This window comes from Pyrgilauda ruficollis, unplaced genomic scaffold (assembly GCF_017590135.1).
Source record: "Pyrgilauda ruficollis isolate IOZ18807 unplaced genomic scaffold, ASM1759013v1 scaffold12, whole genome shotgun sequence".
NCBI classification, from domain to species: domain Eukaryota; kingdom Metazoa; phylum Chordata; class Aves; order Passeriformes; family Passeridae; genus Pyrgilauda; species Pyrgilauda ruficollis.
The window spans coordinates 5,113,207-5,130,198 of NW_024510321.1; the positions used below are offsets into that span (position 1 = coordinate 5,113,207).

The following is a 16,992-nucleotide window of genomic DNA, read 5'->3' on the forward strand; positions in this document are numbered from 1 at the left end:
TTTTTTTTTTTTTTTTTTTTTTTTTTTTTTTTTTTTTGAGTTGTTTCCCCGGGGAAAAAAAAAAAAAAAATAGGCAGGGAAAAAACCCAGAAGGTACCGAAAAGGAGATGATCGTAGAAGAGCCCTCCTTCCCAAGAAGAGCAACGTGCTTTGAATGAGGCTTCCCAGCCTCTTCCACTCCGTCTCACACACTCTGTCACTCTGCCTCTCGCTTGTGCACACTGTTGGTATGCGACCTCGGAGGCGACTGCTCCGCCACCTCTGCCTGGGGAGCCGCTGACAGCCAGCGATTGAGCCAGCCCCCCTTCCTTTTTTTTTTTTTTTTTTTTCCCCTGCTTTTGCAAACACACACGCACACCCCCAAAGCACATTTAATGCTGATCCACTCAGGCGCCATTATCGGGGGTACGTCTTCGTGGAGTGTTTTGGTTATTTTTTTTTTCTCTTCTATTTTTTTTCCCTTCCCAACACTGGATGGTGCAGCATTCCCGGGGCCTGTGGTGTTACGGCTCGATTGCGTTTTATTATTTATTTATCTATCTTCTCTCTTCCTCCTCTCATCACTCCCCCGTCTCTGCTCTCTTGAACCCCCCGGCTTCTCTCCGGGTGCCGGTGCAGAGGACCGGGGAGCAGGATCCCTCGCTCTCCCTCCCACTGATGTGGGACTGATCACCCGCGTGTAGCATGCTGTAGCCAAAAAAGAAGAGAGGAGGGGAAGAAAAAAAAAAAAGAAGCGGCTCTCTTGCCCTCCCTCTCCCTCGTTTCCCGCGGATTGACTTCATGGCTTCACTGTACCAGCGGTTCAGCGGGAAGATCAACACCTCCCGCTCGTTCCCCGTTCCCCCCGAAGCGAGTCACCTCCTGGGCGCCCAGAGCAGCGAGGAGGACGGCGCTGCCGGCAAGACCCCGCGTCCATTGCAACAGGAAGGCGGCCGGCCCCGCTTCCAGTACCAGTCGCGAAGTGACTGCGAGGAGGAGGATGTAAGCGCCGGTGTCGTTCGCGTGGGGCTGGGTTGGGTTTTGGGTGCCCCCCCCTCCCCGCCCCCTGTCCTGCGGGATGGCTGTGTGCCCCTCTAAGCTGGCAGCGATTTCTTGCGGTTTGCCCGCTCTTCTTTGCGGGCGGGTCTTTGCGCTGCTCTTCTTGCCCTGAAGTGCCGGGAATAGTACGGGACGGAGCCCGCTGGGAGCCGAGCGGAGCCAGGACTCGCCCGCCCCCGCGCTGTCCCCGCAGCTCTCCCGTTACCGAGCTCCTTGCGCGGCTCTCCGCTCCCGTGGAGCGGGGCTGGGGGGCGCGGGGTCAGCATCTTAGGAAACGCCAAGTGCCAGCTCCGTCCTGCTGCCCCAAGCTACGCGACAAGGCTCCCCACCCCCCTTTTAGTTTTTTAAATTTTTCAAATTTTTTTTTAATTTTTGTTCCATGTTTTACCCTTTAACACTCTCCCGGGACAGCAGTCTTCACCTTGTCCCTCCCTCCTCGCCTTCCCATCAGCCTCCTCCTAACCTGGCAGCAGGGAAACTTTTTAACCCCTGAGCAGCTGTTTCTGGGTCTCTCTGTCCCCCCTCGCCGCTGTCCCCTGGCGGGCCCCTGCGGGGAAGCCGAAAACTTCGGCCACGCACCTTCCGCTCCTTCAAAGGGTGCATCTGCATATCGCCTTAGTAACGAGTGACTAATCCAGGCCGCTGGCTGCCTGCTGTTTCCGATGGAGTTAAACTAGTCTGGATCGATTGCCCCTGGTTCTTTCGGGGTGGCGAGGAGGGGGACAGACTCAGAGAAAAAGGGCCAGTGATAGATCAAAACGTGTGGCTCCGCATGGCTGACTGGTGTTAGGTTTGCAGAGGGATTTGAGTGTGTTTTGCCTCTGTGGAAGCACACACAAGGGGAAGCAAATGGCTGCAGTTGGGAATAATGTTTGTGTCTGTTAAAAATACTTCTTTGCCCGAGTGGGACGCGTTAGCTTTGCAGCAGGGTTTAGCTTTGGCTCTGGGAGCCTTCCCAAGCAAGGCACAGCTTCAAACCACAACAGCAGGGCTGTTTCACTCAGAGGAGAGAGTTGTGTATGCAGGCAAATGTCCTCGGATTATCTTTTAAATCCCTGTCCATTCTCCCGTGCCTTCGTAAAGACTTTTGTGGTCCACAGAGCAAGTGCACTTTTGTCAGCGATGGGGCCAATCGACCTAAACCTCCTCCCGTGGTGACTGAATGCTGACAGCTCCGGGAGACAGCAGTGACAGGGACCTGAATTGACTCTTCCCTGTGACCCCCTCACCCGCAATGATCTTGGCACTGATGGCCCTTGGCCCTGGCCAAGTGCAGGAGGACACCGGGCCCTTCCCCGGGTGCCCACACCCACTCGTGACTCTCTCCCGGTGTGGCTGGGGACACCGGGCCCTTCCCGGCCGTGTGCTGGGCTCTAGGTGTCGCTGCGAGCCAGCGGAGTGCCACCTCCAGGGCTGGGCTCAGGCACATTTTCCTCATTGTTTTAATTTCGCTTTCCTGGCCTTGCAGACAGCAGATGTCTGGAGCCGCTTCTCTGGTCACCAGAAGCGCTGAGTCCGGAAGCAGAGGAAAGCCTGCAGTTTAGCATGTGCGAGTATTTCTGCTGACAGTCTCCAAAATAATAATAATAATAATATCCTTTAACTTCTATAAAGAAAGGTTTTCTCTCTTTCGTTTTTTTTTTCCCCTTTCTTTTCTTCCCCCTCCTTCCCTCTCCCCCACATCCCCTCAGAGTTGTGTGGGTGAAGAGAGCTGCTGGGCACTGATGTTTTTTGGGGGACACTGCTGTCTGTGCCTGCCTGGTGTCTTCTGCAACGAAGTGCAAAAAAGTGTGGCCAGAAGCAGGGATTTGGGGTGACTCCTTAACGCACGTGGGCGCTTAGTATGAGTTAGTCTAAAGGGGGCAACCTGTACGAGAAATTCCCTTGGACTGGCTCGGCAGTTCACAGGGGCACCCTTTCAGCAGAGACTGGGAAACCTGAGCCGGTGGTCTCTGGCAGAGAGTCGTTCAGGTCGGGAGGAAGAAGTCGTGACAAACCAGTGGAAATGGCCTTTAAATCGTGTGTTTCAGGGAGCGGGGTCCGTCCCTCGGGGCCAGGAGCTGGCAGGAGGGGCGGGAGGCTGGAGGTGTCCGCGGTGCTGAACAGGGGCGGGGCCGGGCTGGGGCAGCTGTCCGGGGTGCTGAACCCCGCTGTCCCGGGTCAGAGGAGCTGTCCGGGGTGCTGAACCCCGCTGTCCCGGGTCAGGGGAGCTGTCCGGGGTGCTGAACCCCTCTGTGCCGTGTCAGAGGAGCTGTCCGGGGTGCCGAATCCGTCCTATCCCGGGTCAGAAGGAGCTGTTTGCTCTCCAAACACTCCTAGGACCGTGCCAGGGTGAGCTGACCATGACCTCTCGCCTTTGTCTGTGGTGAGAGTAGCAGAGACAGAATGCCAGCAGTCAGGCTCAATCAGGACGAGTAAATGCAGCCCTGGGCATGAAACCCTTGAGGAAAGGGGGAAAGTGAGGCAGAGAGCTCGGAAAGACCATGGACGAGTCCAAGGAGAGTGGTCTGTTTGTGCTGGGTGCCAGGAGTATGTGCTGTTTCTCATCATGGGCAAGGGCTTAAGGACACAGTACTGGAAACTCTTTCCTAAGATTAGACTTCTGTTTTCTGTCTTTCACAAGTGGGACATTCACGTTGTCTTTCATCTTTTGACACCAATGTAGTAAGAAAAGCCAGAACTTAAACATATAGAAACAAAGGGTTTTCTCCCTTCTCACACTTGGAAATATCAAAACAAACCTGAGAATGAGACTGTTCTGTTCCTAACTTTGTCATGTGATTAATAAAAAGGAGAGAACTGAGTGTATTTTATGGGTTACTGATTATGACTTTTCCTATTGAAATATGTGTGCTGTATTTTTAAGCACCAGCAGAGACATCAATGCAGAACAAAACAGAGGGAAAGACAGGATGTTGCCTTTGAAGGTCACAGTATTGTAAGTAAGGATTCTGTCCACTGGAAGTACTACTGATGGAAAAATACTGCTTGGAATCTGTAAAGAGTTAAAAGGAGGTAGTAACTCCCTAACAAAATTCAAATCAAAACCAATAACGATTTTATATGACAACTGCTGACTTACAGGCACCATTGAGACACACTTGAGAACATTGTTTTAGTAACATAAAAATACAGCAAAGTAGAGGTGACAGCATTCTTTAGAATTTTAAATAGTTTTTACTATGATTCAACTCATGGCAGGTATATGAGAAAATATATGTATAGTAGACCTAACTACTGAACAAAACCTGGATTAAGTCTTGTGAAATGTTCATGTTAATTGTTCATCTGATGAGACAATCATATTATTTACAAGAGGAGTAATAAAGAAACCAGGGTCTGTATAAATGACCCCAGAAAAACATTTCCTAGTTGCCTCTGTGGCATCATTGATATTAAAGTAATTGCAACAGTTCTAAACAAAATTCAGATTACATATTTACCTTGTTATAAGATTAGCTTTTTACTACATTTATTTAGATGAGGAAACATCTCTGAGAACTCTTCATTCAGTTTAGTGTGGTGGTATAGCAGGTTATACAATTTTGTTAACACAATTCTCTTTTTTAGATTAATGAGGTTATTTTTTAAATGGTGATTTTGATTGGTTTACTTTTTAGACTGATGAGATAAATGCTTTGCATATTGTACAGTGGAAGGGATTTTCTCCTACACGTTGACTTGAGAACTGTTTTCTCATGAAACAGAACTTCTTCATCTTTTTCAGACTTCTTTCTTGGCATCACAGTGATTAATGAGTTTAATTTTTGCAGGCAACTGCCAGGAGGTGCTTAGTAAGATGTATCGTGCTGATTGTGTGTAATGCCGCTCCTTTTAATTACTGGGATGATAACAATGCATTAATCAGGTGCATAAAAAATTCAACACTTTCCTGTAACGTGGAATATTGATCCATTTTATAAGGAACTCACAGAAGTAATTTTTAAAGTGAATTGATAAGTTATTTGTTACAAATATTGAATCCTCCAGTGAAACATCATAACATTTTTTTATATGAAAAGCCACATGCTGCGTTCTTACAGGTTCATTACTTAGCCAAAACTATTATTGGCTTTAATAGGAGACTTAAGCATATTAAAAAAGAGCCAGTCCCAAAGTACAAAAGCTTTCATTCCTCTGACTATTCTTTCAATAACTGAATTCTGAATATTTCTTTCTTTTTTACATTTGCTTAAAACTACATTTAGTCATATATTATACTTTATTGGTTCTGCAATCGATGATTCAGACTTAGTTACCTTTTCAGATGGTTTTCATTCAGATATAAATAGAAATCACTTTGAGATGCCTCAGTAAATAAAACTGTGTTTTGTGCTTGGATAAATTAAGGATTTAGTAATTCAAATATGCTTTGTTAACAGAGTGAGTCTGAGAAAGTGAAAATCAAAGCCATCCGCGTTAAAAAAAAAAAAAGTAATTTGGTACATCAGGCTTGCCGTTGCATGTAATTGAAAGTGTTAATTTACAGTTCATTATTTGTCTAACAGGAAGAGATATTGCCTCCTCAGAAATGTTGAGGCCTGAGCGTCAGGCAACAGGCATTTCAAAATTGGGATGTTATTTTCCTGAAGAGATTAATGGATTGATTGTATAGAGGAGTTTGTGGGACTGCAGAAACCCTGACTTTGTTGTAAGCTATAACAACTTGAATTGTAACCAGAAGTCTATCTATAGACCTGTACTGCTCTGTGTATGGCCAAAACCAAATGTTTAATTCTGTAAGAATCTCCTATTCTTAAGTCTGTCAGATTCTCCTAGAATCTTCTTGGTGAGTTCTTGGATGCTGAGTTCAGTTATCCTCCAGCCATTAAGATGCAGAGAGTGGGAATAGTTATTTCCATAGAAATAGTTAGGCCCTGCTGACATTCTGTAAGCTCACCTTTTGAAAGGAATAAAAACTGCAGCTTACTTCCTTCAAAAGGAATAGTTACAAACCTTTTTAAATAATGGGTTATATTTGCACAGAAGCTCATCATATGTTTTGTGATTACTGAATACTGGACACTGATCTGCAAGTGATACACTTTTTACACTTCACTTTATGGCTATATCTATAATTAAACAAACTTATGATATTTGCTGCCAGTCTAAAATCAGTTTAAATCTGTTTCTGCAGTCTTCACTAGCCTTGGCGATGATGCACACACTAAAAAATCTACCAGAGAAAATGTATTTTTAAGTATTCAGAAATAACTGTGTGAAGAGGCTGAATCATCTCTCTGATAGTAGTGAACTGTGCCATAGGTTGGGGCACCTCACGTAGAGTACTCAGCTCATGTTATTCCTCTTTCTGAGCTGGGAGCTCGAGTGCAGAAAGCAGAGAATGAGCCCAGGGCTGGAGCAGCTCAAGTTGCTTTCCAAAGGGTTTTAAAGACATAGGAGGTGGGGAAAATATATAAATCTGTGAGTAGGTGCTGTTCTCCATCCATTTTTGTTTCAGGAAAGGCCAGATGAAGGCAGTCCTTAGGGTGTGTATCACAGCTTGGAAAATGCTCTTTGGGAGTCAGCAGATTTTGTCATTTGAAATAAAAAGCTTTACATTATTTTGTGCTAATATATTTGTGCTTGTGCTGGTGCAGCAAAACCTCCCATTACAGTTCATTATCTGCAGGTTAATGATTTTTTTTTTTTTATTTTCCCGGGATTTCTGCCTGATGTGCAGGATGATTCCCAGCACGTTGCCGAGAGGCGAGAGCATTTTCATCCCGTGACCAAGGGGTGGCAGCGTGTGGTGATCCCACCGTTCCTATGGAGCTCTTGGCTTTTCCTGGCTTTTGCAGGAAAACATCAACCACCCCCTTGTTTACACACTCACGCCTACACGTGGGGGTTCTTCAACTCCTTCCTGCTTTCTCTAGGTCTGATGGAACCGGTGGCAGTTTTGTAACTCTCTTTTTCACCTTCTGGTGGAAATATTTGCTTTCAAAGCTTATAAGAAATGGTTCAGCAATAGTTTTAAGTACATGGAGGAAGGAGGGAAGAAATAAACCTTCCTTCTAAGGGAATGTTTTTCTCTGTTCTCCCAAAGGAAAGCAAAAAAAAAAGCCCCTTTTTTTCCCCCAAAAGCCTCTTTCACTCACCAATTTTCACTCATTGGTTGTGATGCAGTGTGTCTTTTCAAAAGTACATGCAGAAAATTTAGGTTTGTTATTTCAAGGTGCTTCAAAAGATTTGTGGTCAAGCGCAAAAATAGATACTGAAATATATTGCCTAGATAGATGCACAAATACTCATTTTGGATTAGTTTTTTCTACTGATATATGCACCTTTGAAAATATTATGTCTATTCATTAAATTGTGGGTGTTTGGTACTGGTGAGATTCAGTGTGGGTGAGTTAACTGAGTTAAAGAATATTTTGAGTGTGTGCATTCATCTATAGAAATAGATCACTGTGCCATAATCTTTACTGCCAGTGTATAACTATAAAAGAGGGTGGGAATGGGAATGGGTGGGAATGAATGTTTTGCAGCACAGAGCAGTGCAGGAGGGAAGAGAGGGAGAGTGTGGTGGGACAATCCAGGAAAGGGTTCTGAAGGAGGAATGGGCAGTGGTTTCTTTATAGTGGACTTATAGGACTTATCTTTATAAGTCCTTCACAACATTTCCACCTGTAGAGTGTTTGGGAACATAAAATTTCCACATGCAACCAGAGCTTTAATTGCATCTTATTTTTTAAGCACTTTAATTTAGAGATGTTTCATGGTTTATTTTGTCAAAATAGCACTTGAAAATCTTCCCAAAGTTTACAGCAAAGATTAATACAGTTTTTAAGCCTCAAGGAACTTGCAATATGGAGGCAGAGGGAGAGGTAGAGAGGGGTCAGGTTCTCATTCACTCTGCAAACATTTAAGTTTACATGAAGGTACTGAAGTGTGTGAGGTAATTAGAAAAATACCAATTTTGTGACTCCCCGCTGAGGAAAACTGAATATGTTTTTTAATTGTTCATCACTTACAAGGTGTAAATTATTTTACTCTAAACAAAGTGCTTGTTAGTAGAGCTCAGCTATTACATGGATTCCTCCAGGAGTTGCAGTCTCTGTGCCTCTTAAAACTGCAATTCTTCTTCTTCTTCTTCTTCTTCTTCTTCTTCTTCTTCTTCTTCTTCTTCTTCTTCTTCTTCTTCTTCTTCTTCTTCTTCTTCTTCATTATTATTATTATCATAGTCATCATTATTATTATTATTATTATTTTCTTATTATGTTCACTTTGCAGATGGAAAATTGGAGGCTGAGCTGGCACATGAACAGCTCGTCTCAGCTCTGTGGCAGCAATGGTCTGCTGTGGCTCAGCCTTGTGAGCTATTGCAGTTTCTGGTTCTAGGCCCCACGGGCTTTAAGACTAAAAGTTGTTCCAGTTATCACCATGGATATACTTACAGGTGTAAAACTAATTGTGAAGTCTGGCACATTTAAGTCTTTGTTGTATCTAGCACTAATTTCTGACAGTTTTCCAGCTCTTCAAGACTTTGGAGTTTGCTTTGAGCAAAAGGAGATTTAAAGCATCTAAAAGGAAGGACAGGAGTACCTTAATGCTTTCACTATAATATTTCAGGGAGGGGGTGGTTTGGGGCTTTTTATATTTCTTTTCTGTATTTGTCAATAGCATCTGCTCCAGCATTTCAAGCAGATTTCAGTCTAGGCAGAACTCAAAAGCAAATGCAAATTTCTCCCCAGGCTTTCTCTTTTGGATATACAGAGCTACATGAAATGGAAATGCAGCAGTGGGAAATGCTTGGTAACCTCAGCTCCAGTTATACCACAGTCATTGATTTTAAAGTGTTTATGACAAAAGCATGTTTGTGTTCCTTATTTTCCATTAAAATAAGCTCAAACTCTCTATAAAAGATGTATCTGTGGCATTTTGGTTTGAGGAGAAATGAAACCCATGCAGACTGAGCAAATACAGATGTTGCTGCAGTCTCCAAGCCCTGGATCTGAAGGCACTTGGTGAGCAGACCCTGCAGGAGGTTCACACAGGGTCCCTGTGCCTGCTGCTTTCCTCCTGTTCTGGCAGGGGCAGAAGAGAGGTCCAGCAACTGGGCAGCGGCAGGAGGCTTGGTGCTGCCTGTTGTCCCTCCTCAAGGGTATGAGCAGTGGTTTGCAGAGCCCAGCCTGTACAGTTTGTGTCTGCAAAGAAGAATTCAAGTGTCCTGCAGTGCCTCTGGCTAAAAGGAATTAAAAAAGATTTTTATTTTTAAGGCCAGCCTTTGGCAAAAGAAAAAGTATGACCTGCTAACAGCAGCAAAACAGATACTTATGCTTGTAATAGGGTTACAAAAAGGAATCTTGTGGCAGCTGCTGCTGCTGGCTGGTAGGGTAGTGTTGGAGGTGGTTCTGGGGTGGAGGACTCTTCCAATTTGCTCCCAAGACTTCTGAATCCCTTATAAACCACAGGGGCAGCAAGCACAGCTCATCCCTTTCCCTCTCCCATCCCTCAGCTCTACCTCATGGGAGAAGAATTCTGTGGTTTTTTGCACTGCTGGGAAGCCATGAGTCAGTTCTTCCTCCCTATCTAACAGGGGGCTGCTGGCAGCCTTATCTCTCTGGCCTGGCACCTAAGGATGGTGCCCAGCAAAACCCAGATGGCTCCACTCCAGCCACTTCCCAGGGATGTTCCCTCTGGCATTGCAAAGTTCAGCTCCTGCCTGTGGCCCTGCCCTCCTCTCAGGATGGGCAGGTTGGGTTGTCTTGTGTTTCCCCTTTGCTCTCTGCTCGAGCAGACTCAAGCAGAGAGCAAAGGGGATGTTGGGATCTGCTTTAAATAGAGTTTGACCTCTTGCATAAGAGTCTGATTGTCCCAAGATAAGTTTATTGCATACAAAGCTCTGAGATTTGCACAGATTGCTTGTGGGATTATGTTTCATGTGACTGTAGAATCCTATCTTTGTTTGTAATTTATTGCTTAATCTTTCCTCATGTTTCTGTATAACCTGTATTAAATATGATTTGGTTTTGATTTTGTTTTTCTATTTCTATTTCATCTGGGTGCTAGAAAAGCAATATTTAAAAGACTGAACTTCTATTACTTTGTTCTCAGGGAAGTTGTAGAAATCAACAACCTTGTTGCCATAGACACATAAATACTTTATAGTGAACCAAAGACTTTCACTTCTACTATTCTTACTGCCAGGCATATTGAATCTAAGCACTTTATTGATACAGCTCCTCTGCCTGCTCTCTATTAACATCTTAGTTTTCATTTTTTTCTTTTCTTTTTTATTATATTTTTGGTGTAATGCCGGATACAAGAGGAAACACATGGAGAAAACACTAAAGGTATTACAGTGCTTCACAATGGTGCCTCTGATAAAGTGGGTGCTGTTGAAGCATCTTCTTTGTTCTGTTATGAACTGCAGCACAAACACTTGTCAGAACACATACAGTGAGTCATTGCAAACAAGAGCAATTAATTAAAACTGACATAGCCAAGCTTTAGGATCACAGTAACCCCTTCTATTGTACTTGCCTTGTTTATACTCTCTGTGTTTGAGGATGGTGAGATTGAAACAGGCTTCTTCAAGGAGTGGGCAATCTCACTGATTTCTGTGCACATTTCAATACCTTCTGTTTGAGGGGACATGGATCAGTGGTGGAGCACTGGAAGAACTGTTAGGGAAGACTTGCAGTTCCTGGGTCTGCCACTGACCTGCTGCATGATCTTCAGCCAGTTATTTACCTTTGTGAGACAGGATCTGCATCTCTTGGGCACCATGAAGGAATCAGAGCCGTGACTTCATTTGTGGTTTCCTTGTGAGGGGTGCAGAATTAAATAATTTTTGTTTGGGCCTAAAGCTTAGGGCTAAAAAGAACCCATGGACAGAAACATGAGATTATTAATAATTAGTAGTGCTGTCATTAATTCTGACAGTGGCAACATTTGTAGGAGCATTGCTAATAACCAAAACAGGCCCTGAGTGTGCTTGTTTGTGGTGGGCTAAAGGTCTCTCTCATTACAATGTTTCACAGGCACTGCCAGGAACTGATAATCACTATAATGCACATTTTTTCTTTTAGCTAAGAAAAGCTAATAAGCATCTGTAGTTTTGAAAATGTCAGATTGAGCCAAAGTGCATGCAATTAGATAAGGATAATGTAGCAGATAATAAGGAGATACATGATAGTGGGTGAGCAGTTATCAGACTGTTGTGCTTTGGCTGCTGAAGTAGAAAAGGGAGCAGTGGTTGGTTGAGGGGAAACATGCCAAGAGTTGTCACAAAGGGAAACCTGAGCTAATGTGGTAAAGTGACAAGATTGGTCCTGGGGAGGCATGAACATGGGTGGCAGGTTTTTGGTAGATGGAAGGGTTGTCTGGGCCATAAGTCATGTACTTGGGAGGTGGGAAAGGCCACTGAGGAAAAAAAGGAAAGCAAATATGGAAAGGAAGATGGGCAGAATGGAGTAATTTGTGGTTGCTGTCCCTGAGGTTCCTTTTTTTCTTTTTTCAAAGACTCTCTGCCTTCTGTGTGTGTGGGGTGTCTGGGCTGTTCTGGCAGCTTTAGTGTGCTAAAACCTTTCTGAGATTTCCTTTGCCCAAAAGGAGACACAGCCATGATACACTCATTAGGAGCCTGGGTGGGAATTTTCAATCAATGTCCTCAGTTTAATTTGTCTCTGGGGGAAAGAATGAGGCAGACTTTGGGAGCAAGATTAAAAACAAGAGGATGAGAAACAGACAAAGGACAGGGAAAAAGAAAGAAGAAAGAGGAAAGCCATGAGGCGCAGAACTGGAAGCCAGCTCTGATACTGGAAGATAAGAGGTTTTGCTTCTAATTTTTTTTTTTTTTTTCCTACGGGGCAAAATATTTTTTGTGGCTGAGACAGAATATTCCATGTTTTCCTTTTCCTTCTACTTAGCCTAATCTAGCAGCTCGTTCTTGACAGGATGGCAGGCTCTTTGTAGTCTGGAAGACTGGACATTTTTGTCTGATATTTTTTCCTGAAAAGCCTCTTCTACTCTTATTCCACCTCTCATGAAGTGTTTTGGTGCCTCCAGAGGGAAGAGAATGGAAACTATTTGTGCTGTATTTTGGTTCTATGATAACTTTTTCCATTTTTTTTTCCTCTTTAGAATTTGCCAAATACTTGATATCTTTATATCTGACAGAAAAGCTGTATAGTTCTCATTCTCTCCTCCTTTGCAGAGTCTCTAAGAAGGTATTCTATAAATACTTGTGACTGGCTATGTAGTGTTACACCTGGAGTCTTAGGAAAAAAAAATATCCTTATGATATATTTGAAATGTGAATAACAAATTCAAGGAATATTCTGTCACTTACACTGTCCCTTTACATTTCAGTTTACACCAGAATATATTCTCTTTTTTTGGTGTACTTTCAGCCTAGATTAACTGTGTTTGTATTACAGGGTTGTATAGAAGTGTGTGTTTGATGTTTGGAGAGGTCTCTAGGAGAATCACAGAAATCACAGAATTGTTTGGGTTGGAAGGGTTCTTAAAAATCTTCTTTCCCACGGGCAAGAGCACCTTCACTATCTGTAAAAATCTGGATTTAAATCCGGGGCGGGGGGGGGGGGGGGGTGGTGTTAAAATTCTCTTTCCTTGAATGTTCAGAGACGATAACAGCAAATTCATAGGATGTAAATTCAGAGCACATATAAACATGGCCAAAATGGTTATTTTTGTTGTTGTTTTGTTCCATTTTTACGATTCAGTCATTAGCAAGCTATTTGTTCCTGAGTAAGTTGTTCTTCTCCAGGCAATGGGCAAACTTGATCTTAGAGGAGAGGCAAAAGAGAGGAAATCCTGTGTCTTGTCTCATGCTGGGTCATGAGGGAACATTTCCTTTCTCCCAGGGGTGCTCATAACACCTGCACAGCTCTGTGGTGGCTCTCTCCTTTTTGGGTGAGCTACAGAAATGCCTCATTGGGCAGAGGAGGTGAAGGTTAAGAGCAAGGTTAAAAGCAGTTTAATCACACTCAGTAAATCTGCATGTGAAATCCCTCAAATTATAACCATGTTCCTTCACTGTCCCTCCCTGTGTGTGCTAAGCTGGAGCTCTCCTGGAAATGGGCTTTTGGCAGATAGCACATGGCCCTTGGGCTGGAAGGATGCCGGAGAGTGCCACAGTCAGCTTTGTAACTGTGCAGCTCAGTGCAAAATGTAGGGAGCAGCAGTGTGAATCAGAGGATTGAATTTGCTCTGAAAGTTCCACACAAGGCCCCTCTTTTGCTGAAGACAGATTGTGCCAGTCCAACCTGAAAAACTGTAATTTAATTTGAAAGCACCGTTCTGCTTTCCTTTCAGCTGATCTCGACTGGTGACAAGCCATAAAATTTCTCTGTGGTCCGCTGCAGTTTAATAGATGAGGATTTCCTAACTTCATAAAATGATTAAAAGCACTCCAATGGTATACTAATAGCAAGGTTTCTGTGAGACAGCTCAATCAGCAGGATCCAGGGCCCTTTGAGAAAAGTTTGGTGAGTGTTGCTTGAAAGGCAGATTGCTGAGATGGGTCATAATTGAGGGAAGGACTCATAAACTGCAAGACTCAAAGTAACTTAAAGAAAAAAATGTTAAAGGATCTGTGTAACAAAGATTTATTCCTGTTTGCCACAATGCTGTAAAGATGAATTGTGCAAGGATCAATGTCGCCAGCAGGGATAAGTGGTAACTGTGGGGCTCATTTTGGCAGCAGCCCACTCCTGGGTTTTTCTTTAACCCAGTACCTTGGACAGCACTGAAAAGCAGAAAGCAGCAGCTTGGTTTGTGTTTACAGCCTGTGTCTCATCTAGAAAACTCATCTTCCTCCAGCATGTTGGATCATAAACCAAAAGCTGAATCCACTTTTATCAAATGTTTGTAAGTAATGAACCATTTCAGGAGTGCTCTGTTCTGTTCAGGGCATTTCTACAAACAGAAGAAGGATATTTATGGACTGAGTGTAAAATGCATGTTGGGCATCAGGCACTGCCTTTCCTCTCTCCCTCTCCCTCCTTTCATATGAGCTGGCTGTGACTTTCCAAACAAGCAAGAAAATGTGACTGTTTTATTTTTCTATCCCATTTGTTTTCATGAATGTGAAGCAGAGGCTAGTTAAGGGGAAACCAGATATTTGGAAACTGAGCCTCAGCCTCAGTTTAGATAACTCAAATTTCTAAGACTGGGTGAAGAAATCTGGTGGTGGCTTTTAATCAAATGGGTTATTTGAGAGTTTGTCTGCTGACCTTGCTGAACTTTCTGATGAAAACTTAGAAGATATCTCACAGTTAGTGCTTACTACTCTTTTCTTCCTCTGGAGCCCAGAGAAGTTCAGTGAAGTACAGCAGCAGAACATATTTTTTACATCACAGTGACATAATCTTCAGAGTTTCCAAATGTAAATTTGTGTGCTGACTAAAAGATGAAGAGGCTTTTTATACTTAATAGGTCTTATCTCTTATCAAAGCAGGAGATTAGAATTTTCCGTGACTTGGGCTCTCCCTTCTGCTGATAATGGTGGAAATGGAGAATCTATCCATCCTCAGGATATCTGTCTAGGAGAAAGTTTCATTGTCAGACTGAGGCATTTGAAGCATTTTTCTTGGTCAGCTTCAACAATCACTGATTCTCATTTATTCAGGTCAATGGGCCCTTCTCTGGAGACAGTAAAGTCTTGTAAAATGAAGGATATTGTTGGAAATTGAATTGATGGCTCTGATCTGGTCATAAATTGTTTTAGGCAGGAAATAACAAGATTTTCATGATCTTGAGCATTGAAGTATTCTAGAAAGACTGGGAAAAAATAAAAGTTTTATCAAGCTTTCGGCTAGATCTCAGAAATCTTACTTTTGTGGGATTGTATACCTGCTCTTGGAACCAGTGAAAACATAAGGGCCACTTTTTCAACTAAATCTATTGAAATTTTGCATGAGCCAGTGAAGAGGTCTCTGCCTCCAGCTAGGTTGCAGGAACTCAGTTTTGATTATACAGGCTAAAACATCTTTTCAAAGGTTATTAAACTCTGTGTTTATTAAAAAAAACCTCACAGTCAAATGGGTTATACAGGGCTGAATCTGTCTTTTGAATGTATTTTCAAGACAGTTCAGTCAGGTTTATTTGAGAGTCCCTTGATTGCTGCATTTCAAACAACTTGTGTCAGATGTCTATGATATTTCTCTAAACATTTCCAGCTACCTCCCCTGTAGGCCAAATACTTTTTCATTTCCAGAGGGAAGATGTCAAGAGGTCTGTCACTAGGAGGGCAGCAGCATCTATAGACATTTATGTTGCAAATATCCAGTGGGGGAAAATCTAATTCAGTGCAGTTCTTTTTCCCTTATTATAGAATTGTGCATTCTTTTTTTGCTTGGCTTTAGTGTTTCTACACAGAGTCCCAGAGTCCTTCATAAGGAGTAGCTTTGCCTATCCATAACAAAGACAGTTTGCAAAGAAAAGCCTGTGGATGGGAAACTCAGAAGGATATCAGACAGTTTGTTTTCTGTTATAGGACCACTATAGTGTATGAACATTGCCTGTAGACTGTCTAAGTTGTAGATTTTAGTATCTGAAGAGAATTTAGTACGTCAATACATTCAAATGATCTAGAACACTGAGCTGAGTTTGAACAGCATCACTGAATATTTTCCTTTTTTAATGCAAATCACTTCCAGGCCATAGGAGCAGTGCTGCTCACATGACAGAAATGCTCAGCTATAAGCACACAAGTTCATAAAGTCTCTCTGTGCTTCCTCTCACAAACAGGCAGAACAAGAGTTCACTCCATGTAGGAGCCCACCTGGTGCCTTTCAATGGCTCATTGTACTGTATGGGTTCAGAGTGGGTTTAACACATGTTGGAACATTTGAGTAATGAAACACAAATTGTTTTAGAGACCCCACCTGGAGGAGCAAAACCGCCCATTACTGTGTGGCATTTGTCTGATGAGAAGTCTGGAATTCATTCTCAGCCTTGTTCCAAACCCCATTTTTCGGGCTGAGCTCTTGGCTGCTGCTGCAGAGCCAGGAGGAGTCTCCTCTCTCCTGTCCTTTCTGAACACAGGAAACACAGGAGAGTTGGAAAGAAAACTGAGGAAAAGTGAGCATGTCTGGGTGTGGTGGTGGTGGTAGGAGTGCCAGGATGAAGGGATGTGCTCCTCAGCAGATGGTGAGTGCAAAAATGACCCAAGAAGGGGTGCCACAGGCAATGCCAGGCAATTCCTGTTAGCTTCTTCCCCTCAGTATCCCTAGTGGTGATTTTTCAAGCCCACAGTGGGCTCTAAATTCTGCCAGTGTAAGAATGTCTTGTGAGAAGCTGTGTCCTTTGCTGTGCGTGGCCCTGAGCACTTGTCAGAACTTGACCCACGGCCCAGAGTGGTTTAATGCAGCCACTTCTCCAAATCAAGTGATGACACGAATACGTGGGAAGAGGTTTAATGCTGCAGGACTGCTCTGAGGCAGCAAATTTCTTACCAATTCCAGAACTGAGAGAGGAGAAGGGTACTCTGCTTTTTTGAGCAGTGCAAGAGGGAAAGAGCAGAAGTGATGTTTTCTGGAATGAGTGCTGAGGGGAAGCAGTGACAGTGTTGTTAGAGGCAGAGGATGCAGGTGACAGCTTTGCACAAGTGCACAGGAGTGAACTGGGTGCTCAGGACAGCAGTGATGTTGATGGGGTGGTATTGTATTTGCAGGGACCCTCATGGCAGAAAGGAGTGATGAATCTGACTCCATGTTCTCAGAAGGCTAATTTATTATTTTATGATACTATACTATATCAAAGAATACTACACTAAACTATACTAAAGAATACAGAAATGATACTTACAGAATGCTGAAAAGATAATAATGAAAACTCATGACTCTGTCCAGAGTCCCAACACAGTTGGCCCTCACTGGCCAATGAGTGAAAACAACTCACACCATAAACCCATGAAACAATCACCTGTGGGTAAACAATCTCCAAACACCTTCCAAATGAGCAAAACAGAAGAGAAGCAAA

General features: G+C 43.4%; 1 protein-coding gene across 1 annotated transcript in view; it reads left to right on the top strand.

Annotated features, from left to right (window-relative positions):
* The first annotated feature begins 780 nt into the window (after positions 1-780).
* The window catches only part of DPP6 (dipeptidyl peptidase like 6), a 395,169-nt gene continuing 378,957 nt past the window's right edge, over positions 781-16,992 (top strand). Inside the window, exon 1 of the mRNA XM_041487906.1 lies at positions 781-981. Within this exon, the coding sequence (XP_041343840.1) occupies positions 781-981 (201 nt within the window). The remainder of the gene's footprint in view (positions 982-16,992) is intronic.